The sequence below is a fragment of the Calliphora vicina genome, chromosome 2, assembly GCF_958450345.1.
Source record: "Calliphora vicina chromosome 2, idCalVici1.1, whole genome shotgun sequence".
Classification (NCBI taxonomy): Eukaryota; Metazoa; Arthropoda; class Insecta; order Diptera; family Calliphoridae; genus Calliphora; species Calliphora vicina.
This window is the reverse complement of record NC_088781.1, coordinates 73290385-73304240: the sequence shown is the minus strand read 5'-3', so window position 1 is coordinate 73304240 and position 13856 is coordinate 73290385. Positions and strand designations below refer to the sequence as shown.

The following is a 13856-nucleotide window of genomic DNA, read 5'->3' as shown; positions in this document are numbered from 1 at the left end:
TTGACCTCCAAATAAAAACTATTGAACTTGAAATGCTAAAAAAGAAGCAGGGATAATTTCAGATAAATTGTGACTGATGCATTTATATCAATATTATTTATCAAAAACAAGTACAAATAATTTTATTTTTTTTTAATGTAAGTTCTTCATAAGAATAGTTTTACAATGAATTTAATTTTTAATTTCTTTCACATTGATATGTATGTACATTTTATAAAATAAAATAATTTTAGTTTTCCCTCAATGTTAATTTTATATGATCCCTTATTTTATTTCCAATTTTTGTTAGGTTAGTTTCATTTTCAAATCCAAAATTTTGTTGAATGGGTTCAGCAGCTGTCACATTTGTGTACCTAGGTACTTTAAAATGTATACAGACGTTGTGTAACGCTGCGCATACATTACCGAAAGAGGCAATTTTTTCTGGGCTGTAACGACTCCTTTTGTCATTGACGAGTATTTTCCAACGTCCTTTCAGAATACCAATTGTTCTTTCTATAATGCAACGGGCTTTTGAATGAACGTCATTAAAATTGGATTCCATAGAGCCTTCCGCCGGGTTTCTATATGGTGTAATACACCAAGGTTCTAGAGGATACCCGGAGTCGCCTGTAATGTTTAATTAAATTTCTTATTGAAAAGGACTGCAGTAATAACATAAATTATTTGCTATTAATTTTACCCAAGAGCCAAACATTTTTAGATGTATTGTTGTTAAAAAGCTCTTCCAAGAAACTTCTTTCATCCGAATGTTTCCATACGAAGGAATCGTGGGCTGCTCCACCGTATTTGGAATTGATTGCCAAAATTTTGTACTCATGATCACATATCTAAAAATATATACAATGTTTTAAAAATTAATGTAATTTTTTGCTAAGAATATTAAAACTCACCACCATATAGTTAAGGCTGTGGAATCCTTTTCGGTTAAAAAACATATGCTCATTACTGGATGGCCTCTGTAAACCAAAATGTGTGCCGTCTACACAACCTATAACTATAAATGATAATATGAAACACTATTTCAACATTGAATCACTATTGCAAACCTCCAGGGATCTTATATTTTGTCATGAATGTATTCATGCACTCATATGAGTTTTGAGGATCAAACTTAATAAATTCCGGACACAGTTTAGCCTCCAATTCTGTTATGCATATATTTACGTACTTACACACTGTACTTTGGCACATGCCCACCAAATAATCATTTCCAACAATGTACTGGAAACTTCCGCCAGCTAAAAGCGATAGTGTGGCTGCCAGTTGAAGTTTTGGAGGAACTGCAGTTGACATGTATGTTGATAAGTCGAGTTGAGACAACACAAAGTTGAAAGACTCCTTAGTCAGCCTAAATCGTTTCTGAAACCTAAAAATATACATAGATTTTTAAGAATAATTAATTTATTACTAATTTATTTCTTACATACGCATTATCAGACAATGACAGGGGATCACTTTTGCTTCGCATTATTCTTCTGGTACGCATGACATGATCTTCTTCTTCATCAGATGAAGATAAATAAAATAAATACAAGGGATCCATTTTCTACAAAATATAAGTAATTTACATTAAAAAGCATTTAATTTTTAAAAATTTTAATTTACTTACCATTGTTAATTCATATATTTTGTTTACATTTTATAAGAATCATATGTTTTTATTCTAGTACAATTCAAAAACTCTTTTACAATATTAAAATAATTTCGATTCGAACACTATCGTATGCCGCGATCTGGTTATTCTATACGTTACGAAATTTCATTCGATACGAAAGCTTATTCGATCACGAGTGCGACGTTTTGGCCCCTGTACTCTGCGCACAAGGTTTACATGGACAGCCAGCCAGCCAGCCAACCAGACGGACGGACGGACGGACGGACGGAGAAAGTGATTCTAAGTCGATCGGTATACTTTAAGGTGGGTGTTAGACCAATATTTTTGGGCGTTACAAACATCTGCACAAACGCATAATACCCTCCCCACTATGGTGGTGTAGGGTATAACAATAGCAACTTAAGTTATGCAAAGGCCTCGAGGGGTATTTTTTGATGATATTTTATATAAATATAAAGTCACTTCTTCAATTAGGGTTATTATTGCAATAAATTACAAAATGTTGACTTAAATTTTTAAATAGAAATCGTCTATTGGATCTGAAAACATTTTTATACATAGAAAATGTTCTTTCGACATCAATTGATGTTATAGGCGCAAATTTAAAAGACAATATTTCTTTAACACTTAGAACGGTTAAGTTTGAATTAGAACTAAAATTTGATATTTAAATGGCGCTATTATTAAAATAGTGCTTATTTTATATTAAAAAAAGCCATTTATTTTCCAATTAATTTTTTTACAAAGGAAGTGAAAACAGCGAAAAATAAGTAAGACAAAATTTGTTTTTGATAAAGTCAAAATAGGCTATTAAACAGTAAAATATGCTCTAAACCGCAAAAATATGACATAAATATGCTCTTAAAACAAATATATGCAAAAATATGCACTAACAAATCGATGCCAAAATTCTTAAATAGTTCTGAAACGTGTAAATATCTTATCCATGTGCTCATTAGACTCACCAGAAAAAACATGCATTTCCATATTATGGTTTCCCTGGTAATAACAATCGCAAGCAACAATTTAGAATTTAATGATATAAAAACAACCTCTTATTTATAAATTAAATTTTCAAATCAAACTTCTTATCGTTTGAAAAAATGTATCTAGGAGAATAATTTAGAAAAAAATAAATCAGAAGGATTTAGTGATTTATTAAATCAATTTTATAATTTAAATAATATTATGCAAGCTTACATAAAGAATCTCGTGAGCGTTCCCTCCCCTACCATAAGTCCCTGATTTAAGTACTGACAAATACCAGAATTAAGTATACAATCTAGAGGATGTTATGTATAGAATATTTAGCCAACTAAATCTTATAAAAAAAACTGGGGCTGAATTACAGCATTCGTGATCGAGCTATCGTATCGAAATTATAATAAAATTTACTATATATCTTAATTGATATCGAACGCCATAAACTTGAATAAGAAAATGACTATCAGTTTTACTCGATATCGAATTCGGTAATTCGGACTCTATATGTATTAGAGTGACAATCAGTTGTATGGAAAAAATGTTTGTTAAAATTTTGAAGAGTGCCGGGTGGAATATTGTGTCACTAGGCATTAAAGTTAAATTCTGAAAATTTGAGCCAAATCGGACAACGATTTCTGGACGCGCTTCGAGGTCAAAGTTCAGAGATATGCAAAATTTTACTATTTATATGGAATAAATAGGTGAAACTCGTTAAGTTTCTGCATTGTTTTCTAGAAATATGTAGATTTACTTATATTAATGAATATTACATTAAAAAATTTTTTGGAAATTAACCCAGTAAAAAAATACAAATTTTTCAGTTTTTGAAAAAAGTTTACTACTAAATTAATACTTTTGCAATTGAATGCAAAATAATCGAAATATGTACGTAATTATCGTTGTAATGAGATATAAATGACAAAATTTGGTTAAAAAATGTTAAAGTTATTACAAATTCGACAGACCATTAACGTGTTTCAGGCCACTTGAACAAAAAATTTAGGAATACAAATTAACATATTTCGAGAAAAATTAAAATAAAAGCTCATTTTTACTTAAAATATGTCCATATTTACTTGTATATGAGTTTTTGTCTTCGTAGGATACCGTTAACCTATTCGCAGGTATGGCCAAAAAAAAACATTTTTTTAACGTCTGTTTCAAAACTCCATTTTTAAATTTTTAATAATTTTGTTAAACAAATTTCAGATTTTTTCCATCATCACATTGGGATTTATTGAGATCAAAATAGGGAATAAAAATATGAAAAAATTATGTCAATATCTCTTACAGTTTTTCCGTACCTGCGATTTAAATTTTGCGATTTTCAAGAAAAACATATTTTTTGTCCATATTTTGGTGAATGAGCGCAATTTCCTTACTGTTATAAATTTTAAGTAAAACTTATTCATAATATTATAATCCTGGTAATTTTAAATATGGTCTGAAAGTTTTACTAAAATCGGAAAACGTTAACCTTTAAATCGTAAAGATCGAGAGATCTTTAAATGGTACATTGAAAGCTATGAAAGAAATGTTTGTTTGTTTACAATTTAAACCAAATAATTCTAATGCGATTACATCGAAATGCTTTTCCGTTTTTCGAAATTCGTGTTAGAATTATACATATATGAATATGGGCAATTAAATTATGTCGCACGGTCGTACACATTTAAAGTGAAAAAAATGTCAAAATAAATCGAATTTGAGAAAAGGCTTAGTTTATATCTCTCAATTAGCCCTATAATTGGTGCTAAGTTTGATTTTGGGCAAGTTTTCATTTTCAAGATAATTGCAAATAACCGAGGCATTCGCACGGGACAAATACAGAAGTCAATTTCGCAGCCAACCATTCGAAGGCCGAAACAGCGAAACCAGATGAAATATTTAAATGTGACTAATTTTAGAATATTGTGCATTGATGTCTCTTAAAATGGTTTTGATTTTACGCAAAAATTAGTTATACTTTTTTTAAAATTAATTTTAATCACAGTCGCACGGGACATTTTTTTCCATCATCATATTTATGTAGTTTCTGTTGCTTTTTTACGAAATAATATATAAAAAACTTAGTTTTTAAATTAACAGAAGTATTCAATGTAGGTATTTATTTCAATATAATATCACCAAAATAAAAACGTACACCCAACGAAAAAATTAACACATCCGTGTACGATTTGACACCATTCGGTGTCAATAGTGTATCAACCCCGTATGTGTACAAATTGTACAGGAACGGTGTTAATTTGACAACGAAAAAATGACACCATTCCGTTGCTGAATTGACACCATCCGTTTTCGATTTGTGTTACGGACCTGTTTGTTTCTCTTGCCAAGTTTACCCTTCTAGCTCTGCGGCGTCACCTCAGGGGAAGTTCTCAACCCTTTATTTGGCCCAGGTTGCAACAAGAAAAAATTTTATAAATGAACATACATACAAAACAAAAACTTACACGCAGCAATGCCATTAATAGAGAGATAGATATTAATCTCTAATCGCCCATTTCCCAACCATAACTGTGACATATCCATCATTACCTTGAATTCACAGTCCCAAAATCCCGCCATTCGTCGCCCTTTTCTGTTTCAACAATCCCCAAACAATTAATTTTACTCAGACATTATTTTTGTTTTATCTAAACTTTTTCATACATTTTATTAATTTCTAATTCCTAAATAACTTAATCTAAGAACATAAATTGTAATACTTATTTTGTTTTTTTTTTATAACTATTTGCTTTTTCTTTTTTTCTTAATTTTATTTTACAGCTATATCAAAAAAAAATATATATACTACTATTTTTAATTTCCTTTTTTTTTTATTGATTCTTTTTGTTTTTTTTTTAGAACTCAAATTATTATATATTTATCCGCACTACCGGATATCCGCTTCTATAACAACTGCCTACGCCTGAAAGAGCTCTCTAAGGACGCACTAATATTATGCACTTTTGATATTTCTTTTGTTTTACTTTTACTTATAAATTCCGCCTAATTTGAGTACCTACTGTAGACGCTATATATATATATTTTTCTTTAACTTATTTTTTTTGTATATTCATGTAACACAAAACAAAAAAAATCACACGACACTCTCGATGGACACAAATTTTCTGCACAATATCACCACTTAAATATACCTTAAAAATAATGATAATTTATAAATAACTAAATAAAATTAAATACTATATATAAATTAGACCTAATTTTGACTTTTTTCCTTTTTTGATTATTTAAATTATTATTGTTATTTACTTTAATAATTTCAATACCTTGAGATTCACCACGCAGCTTGATCTGATTCTGTTGTTATTGTTGATGTTTTATTTTCTGGCTTTCAGAACTAATTTATAGATTTTTTTTCGGAAATCTCCTTTGCCTTATCCTCTGGCAATTACTTCTGATTCAAGGCCTTACACGAAAAATTTTATTTCCCCAGGCTACTTTCTCGCTAGTCCTGGGTACAGATCTTTCCTTCTGACGCTTTTTGGCAACCTCAAAGAAAAACAACTAACCCACAAACACCTTAATATTTTTATTCTATTAAAACTTTTTGAATATTCATGAACAAATATCTTCTTCAAAGTATAATTTATTTATTATTATTTGTAATTATTTCAAACATTTTGATTCTATTTCGGTTTACAATAGAATATTTTCTAATTCATTACAAAAATATCTATTTCTTTCTTTTCTTTTGTAATATTTGTTCATGAATACACAAATAACTAACACATTTCACACAAACAAAACTTACTTTTGACTATTTATAACACCAGTACACTTATCCTTAACAAGGATTTTCTTAAAGATTTTTCTATCTTCACTCACTATTATTTAGATTCAGATTTTATTATTTTTATATTTTATTTAAGAAATTAACTTTGTAAACAGTTCCCTTTGGTACTTCTCGACTATTAATCTTCTTTCTCAGTATCTTCCCCTTTTATACCCTTTTCAATCTTATGTACTGTCAAGAATTTGCCGGTTAAATTTTTGCCGCTAATTTTATGTATATATTTCTCAAAAGTTCTTGTTATTATGTATTAATTTTCCCGCGGAATACTTTGTTTCTACTTCATTTATCGTATGGTATTTGACTTTAAACTTTCTTCCCGCTTAATTTTATAAATATCAATATTTAATTCAAAAACTATAACATAAAATACCTACAATTTACGCGGTTAATTCCTTGGACACAACATAAAAACTCCGCCAAATAAAATATATTTATTATTTGGTGATCGTTACCAGTTTTTTTTTTGCATTCCATATCCTTGCAGTACCAGGCTGTCAGCAAAAATAGCTGCATAATAATTTCATTCATAATTTTCTTAAAATTTGAATTTTAGATTTTTACGTTTAGCCGTTATGAATGAAAAATACAACCCTGCTACTTTACACATTTGTATTACTATCTCACCACTACGAATACTATGCCTATTTAACACAGCTCGAATACACACATATCTATCAACAGCTGATATAGTCACATTTTGATAGAAGTTGGTAAGTTACATACACTAATTATTAATAATTCCTTTTTTTCTATTTTTCAGGAAGATTTCTACAACCCTTGGACAGGACATGGTAATTATGTATTGTTCCATCCCTACTTTGACTATTTTATTAATATATATGTACATTTTTTTCTTTATTTTCAGCAAAAAAAAACAATTAACATCAACAAAAGACCACAAACAAACAAATACAATATGAAATCCACTATGAAGAGGTCTGGAGTAGTGGCTCCTAACTTATAGTGGCCCTTCATTAAATCCACTAGGAAGAGGTCTGGAGTGGTGGCTCCTAACTAATAGTGGCCCTTCCTGTTTAATATAAAAATTATGGGAAAAAAAATATAAGGCACTTAGGATTTTAGCCTTTTCCCAACGCCAAATCACCAACCTCCCCACGCAAAAAATTTTTTCTTTATCCATTCAGGTGCGGGGTTTGGGGCATTTTAGCTTGCATTGATAGGCGCGTCTACTCTTTTCAAAACAAGCCCGCAACAAAACTCCGATCCCTAATACAACGTTGCAGGGGGCGGTGTGCGGGTTTGTAACTTTCTACATTTCAACGTGGGGAACTCCCACACCCTGATTATATCTCAAGCCGGGCATGCTGAAGAAAACTACCAATGCTGATCTAGCACCAGGTTAGTTTAATTAGTTATAGAAAAATTAATTTAACTTGAGATAATAGCTGTATTTTTGTCAAAATGAAATTGCAACATGACAAAATTATTATTCTATAAAACTTTTACTTAAGTGTTTTTATTATGTGAATTATCTTTGATTCTACACTATGTGTGTGAAAAATATTTTCACAATATGGTGAAGTCATATTATAAGAATGTATAAAATTGTCAATATATTTAGTGTCATATAGTCTAGTCATATTGGGATATATTGTTTTTAAAAGTCATCAATATTAGGACGAAAACAAACATATATTGTATAAATTGATATAATAATTAAAAAGTTTTCTAACCTAATATTGCACTTGTAAAATAATAATATCACAGATGACTTAAAACTCTTATTGCACTAAAACTTACAAAAAAATTAAATATAATTTTTTTGCAAAGAAACTTATACATTCATTTTTATTTCAGAAAGCAATTTCTATGGAAGATTGGTTGGATTGTTTTGTCTCCGTTTCATTGAAATCAAATTACGGGAAGTATTTTAAAAATTCTAGAATATAATAACTTTACTTTGTTAAATCTTTATCTTTTCTTTTTCCAGATGTAGATATAGTGGTTTCATCATTTCCTATCATGGGTCATAAGAACAATAAATATTCACATATTGCAGTATAATTTTATTCTGGTAAGTCTAAAATGAATTGATTTATCTGTAGGTGTATAGTATCATAAGTTTCGTGAGGCGTATGTGTTCAGAAAAAAAAAATCAAAACTATTTCCATGATCACACAAAAACAAACTATATTTGCTAACTTAATCCTAATATCACAGTTTCCACTTTCAAATTTTAATATCCTTCGAATGATATGTCCCTATGGGCTTACCCTGCAGTGTCTCGAGCTCATACATATTATTACCTATGGGTTTAACCACTCTACACTTTACAAATTTTTTACAAAATTTGGAATTAATATTTTTACTGAAGTTACTCAAGATATTATTCCTGCGGAAAACTTCCTGCCCAGGTATGAATTTAGCAATACGTGCGCCTCTATTATATCTTTCCGCACTTCTTTTTTGTGCCTTTTGCATATTTCGTTTTATTGTTTCTCGGATCATTTCCATTTTGTCGTTTCGATTAATCTCTGAAATTTCATGGTCGCTTAACGATTGCAATTTCCTACCTAGTTTGTAGTCTGCTCCGCTGGTATACATATGGTAACCAAAAAGAGCAAAAAATGGAGTTACCCCGGTAGCTGTATGAACAGATGTTCTCAACGCACATTCGATTTCAGAAAGGTACAGATCCCAATCGCGATGATCTTGGTTTAAATATGCCCTAATAGCGGATAATACTGACTGGTTCACTCGCTCGCTGGCATTACTCTGAGGTGAATACACAGCAGTTTTCATGTGCTGTATCTTATAAGTTTTAAGCAAATTTTCAAAACTTTTGGCCACAAATTGACTGCCATTGTCACTATGAATCACCTCAGGTACTCCGAACTTGTGAAATATCTCGTGTACAAGAAAATTAATCACATTATTTGTAGTAGCCTCCTTCATTGCCTTAAGGAACATAAATTTTGAAAAGTGGTCTACTACAATAAAAATGTAGCAGTTACCCTTTTTAGACCGAGGATATTTGCCCATGAAGTCAATATACAGCTTCTGAAATGGTCTTTCAGTAACTACAGGGTTTCCTATTTCTGGTCTTAAATTTATGTTACATGGCTTTGTTTCTTTACAAATCTGACAACTCGTTACAAAATTCCTAACTTGCGTTGCCATTTTTGGCCAATAAAAACTACGTCTTAATCTCTCAAGAGTTTTAGCAACGCCTCCGTGAGATGCAGTTAAAGAAGAGTGAGCGTTTTCGATAAGTGCCTGCGTGATCATAGCTGGGATCCACAATTTCCAAGGCGAATTGTCCCCAAGTTGATTAAAACCTGTCTTCTTGTAAATTAAACCATTTTCAATTTTCAAATCTGGCAATTTTTCTATATTTTCTTGAATTTCCTTAACTAAATCTAAATATTCATTACTAGCGAATTCACTTGTTTCAAAACCCAATAATTCAGTCATGTTGATCTCATCTACATTCGGCAATCTTGACAACATGTCTGCAACAGTATTTTCCGAGCCTTTCCTGTGTTCAATTTCGAAATCAAACGCTTGGAGTTTTAGTGACCATCTAGCTAGCCTTCCTGTCAGGTCTTTCAAGGACATTAACCATTTCAGGCTAGCGTGGTCGGTTACAATGGTAAAAGGCATCATTTCGACATATTTCCTGAACTTTTGTACAGCCATCACCGCAGCATAACACTCTTTTTCTGTCACGCTGTAATTTCTCTGACAAGAATTAAGTTTTTGAGAATAGAATGCAATGGGATGCTCTTCGTTTTCTCCGCTGATTTGAAATAATACAGCCCCTATACCATATTCGCTAGCATCGCATTGAATATAAAACCTTTTAGAAAAATCTGCATGGCGAAGTACTGGAGCTGAGGTCAAAGCTTTTTTCAGATTTTCAAATGATTCTATTGCCTTTGGCGTCATTTCAAATTTTCTAGATTTTTTTAAAGTATCGGTTAGTGGAGCAGATATTACTGAAAAGTTTCTAATGAACCTTCGATACCACCCCGCAGTACCCAAAAAACTTCGTACTTCTCTCATTGTCTTAGGTATCTTGATTTCTCTTATTGCCTTAACTTTGTCGGGATCGGTTTTCAACATACCTCCACCCACAATGAATCCTAGATATTTTAACTGTTGAAAACAAAATTGAGATTTTTCCAAACCAATTGTCAAATTTGCTTTCCTGAGGCAATCGGCCACTTCCTCTAACAGTTTTAGATGCTTGTCGAAATCGTCTGAAATAATCAGTAGATCATCTAGATAAATAAATACGTTGCCCTTTAAAGTCTGTGGGATCACCTTGTCCATTAATCTACACAATCGTTGGGCCGCGTTGCAGAGACCAAAGGGCATCACCCGAAATTGATACAATGGTCTTCCTGCAACGGTGAAAGCTGTATAAGGTCTACTTTCTGGCTCCAGTTCAATCTGCCAGAATGCGAATTTCAAATCGACGCTACTAATGAAATACGTTTCATCGATCCTACTTAAAATGCCATCAATATTTTGTAATGGATACGCATCCTTAACGGTCAACTTATTTAATTTCCGTGCATCTAGACAAAATCTATTCTTATTTGGTTTCCGTACGATAGTGGTCCTGTTGCTCCAGGGACTGTCACTTAACTCAATTACATTTAGATCTAACATTTTATCTATTTCCTTATATGTGATCTCTTGAACAGCAGGTGAGATCGGATAATAGCGATCCTTTACTGGTTCAGCTTCATCTACTAATTTAATCACATGCCTTTCTAAACTTGTTTTACCTAATCCCTTTTCTTCAAAAGTATCAAATCTTCTTATTACCTCATTCAACCTCTGTTTCCTTTCGCTGTCTAATTCATGAGGACACATTTTATAGTTATCCTTATCATGTACGAAGTCTTCTAATACCTTATCTAAAACCATTTCACTAACACCTATAATCTCTGGAGCTAAACTAAACTTACGCCAAAAATCTATCCCTAAATACAGAGTTTGTTCCAAATCTGGACAAAGATACAAGAGTAGATTATTCTCTTGACCTTTATACTTAATGAATACATTTACTTTGCCCAATATCCTATGGTGTTGACCACTGGCGGTCTTCACATTAGAGAATATTGGTATAATTTCTAAATCTAACTCTTCTACTATTTCCCTGCAATTATTTCCTAATAAACTGACAGAAGCTCCACTATCTAATAACCCTGACATAACTTTTCCTTCAAAATCTACATCTACGAAAACTCTATTGTCCTTATTGGTATCTAATCTAGTTACAGCATCTACAAGCACTTTCCTCGTTTCTTTTCTTTCCTTATATTTCTTTCTAATTTTCAAAATCCTTTCAGATACAGTTCCTATTTTCCCTTCCGTGTTAAATAATTGAGCCCTAACATTTTCATAATATTTCCTTCTAATGTCTAATGGAATTTTATGTCTGTTACCTGGCATGTATGTAGCTATAATTTCTAAATTCGTTGAACCTAATTTATCATTGCTTTCCTTTCCACATTCTAGTTTTCCTTCGGGGTGAAGGACGCAGCTCCCCTGTCATCACCACGCCCCGTTTCTGGTTTCCCTGACAATTTGGACAATTTGGTGTTATAACATTTGCTCTACCGCAGCGATAGCAAAATAATGTCCTTTCCATTGAGGGACACTCCCTAAACATATGGCCTGATGCATGACAATTCCAACACGTGAGTGCCGGATTTTGTTGATTAATATACATCGCAGATACTTCTCCTAAATCTGTGGACGAATTTTCTTCTATATCCACATATTCAGCATGGTCAACATAAACTTCATTCACTGGCCTAATTGATCTTGGAGGAGGCTGTATATTTCTGTTGTCCCTGCGGGGAAAATTTCGTTCGGCCTCATTACATTCTATCCGTAGTTGTTCCACAGACGACACAGCAATTGGATAAACAATTCTTCCTACGCTCTCTTTAACATTACGTTTTAGAATTTTTATCATGTCGAATTCTGGTATAGCTTGAGTAAGCCTGGCCCGAATTCGACTCATCGCATGAAAGAATTGATCAATGCTTTCGTTCACATTCTGTTTTCGTTCTACTAGATCACCCATCGTTTCAAAATTGGATCTAGTAGTCTGGTATTGACTGAGTAAAGCTTGTTTCAATCCCTGCCATTTGACTCCAAAATGGGTCTGCACAAACACCCAATACCAATCCTTGGCTGGACCTGATAATAGCAGATGGAAATCTCTTTCCAACTCTTCTATTGGTATTTCGTATTGAGCCTGAAGACACTCAATACGAAATATGAAATCTTCTACACTCATCCGTAAGTTATTACCATCAAAATTTAAACCCCACTTATCAATTCTTATCCACATTCTAGACGAGAAATCTCTTTGCATAGGTGGATTTGAAACTGCTGGTACGTTATTGGGATTATAATTACCAAATGGATAACCTGTGGGTGTTACATTTCTTCCAAAATTTGAACTAAATGGTAAGTTTTCATTATTATTTCCTAAAAAATTACCATTGACTTGATTTCCTGTTTGTGGATTTTGATTTTGGTTACCGTTTTCACGGGAAACATATTGACTGTGTACTGTTCGAGCTGGTGGCGGTGGCACAGACATGACACTAATAGGTGTTCCATTTTGATTAGGACCTGACAAAACTGGATGTGTGTGGTACTGACTAGATCCTGGTCTTGCATTTAATTCAACACTGGGTGGGTTGATTTGAGTTACCTCAATATTTCGGGGTTCACTAACAATTTGACTAGAAGTTATTATTGCCCCTTTTGAATTTTCTGTCATTGGACGATTATTATTATTCAAAGTATTTTGCGACAGTTCTTTTACTACCTTCATCAAATCTCCTATAGACTTTTTTACCTCTTCCATTTCCCCCTGTACCATAGAACGGATTTGCTGTTCCAAAGATTTTTGAACAGACAAAGCTTCATCCACTACTAAATCCCTAACTTCCGGTGTAATTTCTTCGCTCACGATACTACTATTAGCGGAAGTCATACGTGCATCGGTTCCATGTGGTACACTGTTAGAAGTGCTGGGTTTTGATACAATAGTACTAGAAAGATCCGTGATTTGAGCTTCATTTAACCCTATGTTGTGTTCGGTCATTTTAAGATTCTTATTTTTAACTCGACGTTGTTTTGGCGATAAGGGAATTAAATTTCTACTGGTATCAAATTCGACCTTCCGTTTCCTGTTACTTAATTGAGTTCTAGTCTCTCTACTCATTACACTTCACAGAATTCACTATCTATTTTCAACCTTCACAAAAAAAAAACTGACTGATTTTTTCACTATATATAAAAAAATCACTTGCTGGTAGAATTTGAATAAAGGTATATAAAATTTAGGTAATAGAATGTTGAATAATAAATAAAAAAAATGTTTATGTTTTAAACAAAAATAAATAAATGAAAAATATATAAAAATAAACAAGATAAATAAATAACGAAAAGTAAATA

The 13856-nt window shown here is 32.1% G+C and overlaps 1 protein-coding gene across 1 annotated transcript; it reads right to left on the bottom strand.

The window, feature by feature from the left end:
* Positions 1–229: 229 nt before the first annotated feature.
* Positions 230–1296, bottom strand: LOC135950545 (putative nuclease HARBI1). The gene is made up of 4 exons (XM_065500081.1): positions 1050–1296; positions 894–997; positions 683–830; positions 230–609 (listed from the first exon to the last, which is right to left on the bottom strand). Exons 1-4 carry the CDS (start codon positions 1294–1296, stop codon positions 230–232), a joined length of 879 nt encoding a protein of 292 aa, XP_065356153.1.
* Between the last annotated feature and the right edge of the window lie 12560 nt (positions 1297–13856).

What these genes read in the sequence shown, in the direction of transcription:
- LOC135950545 (XM_065500081.1), bottom strand. Translation starts at nt 1,296, where the DNA reads ATGTCAACTGCAGTTCCTCCAAAACTTCAACTGGCAGCCACACTATCG. An exon ending in AAAATATAAGATCCCTGGAG is followed by an intron (nt 998 to 1,049) that starts GTTTGCAATAGT and finishes TATCATTTATAG; the next exon opens with TTATAGGTTGTGTAGACGGC. An exon ending in TAAAAATGTTTGGCTCTTGG is followed by an intron (nt 610 to 682) that starts GTAAAATTAATA and finishes TAAACATTACAG; the next exon opens with GCGACTCCGGGTATCCTCTA.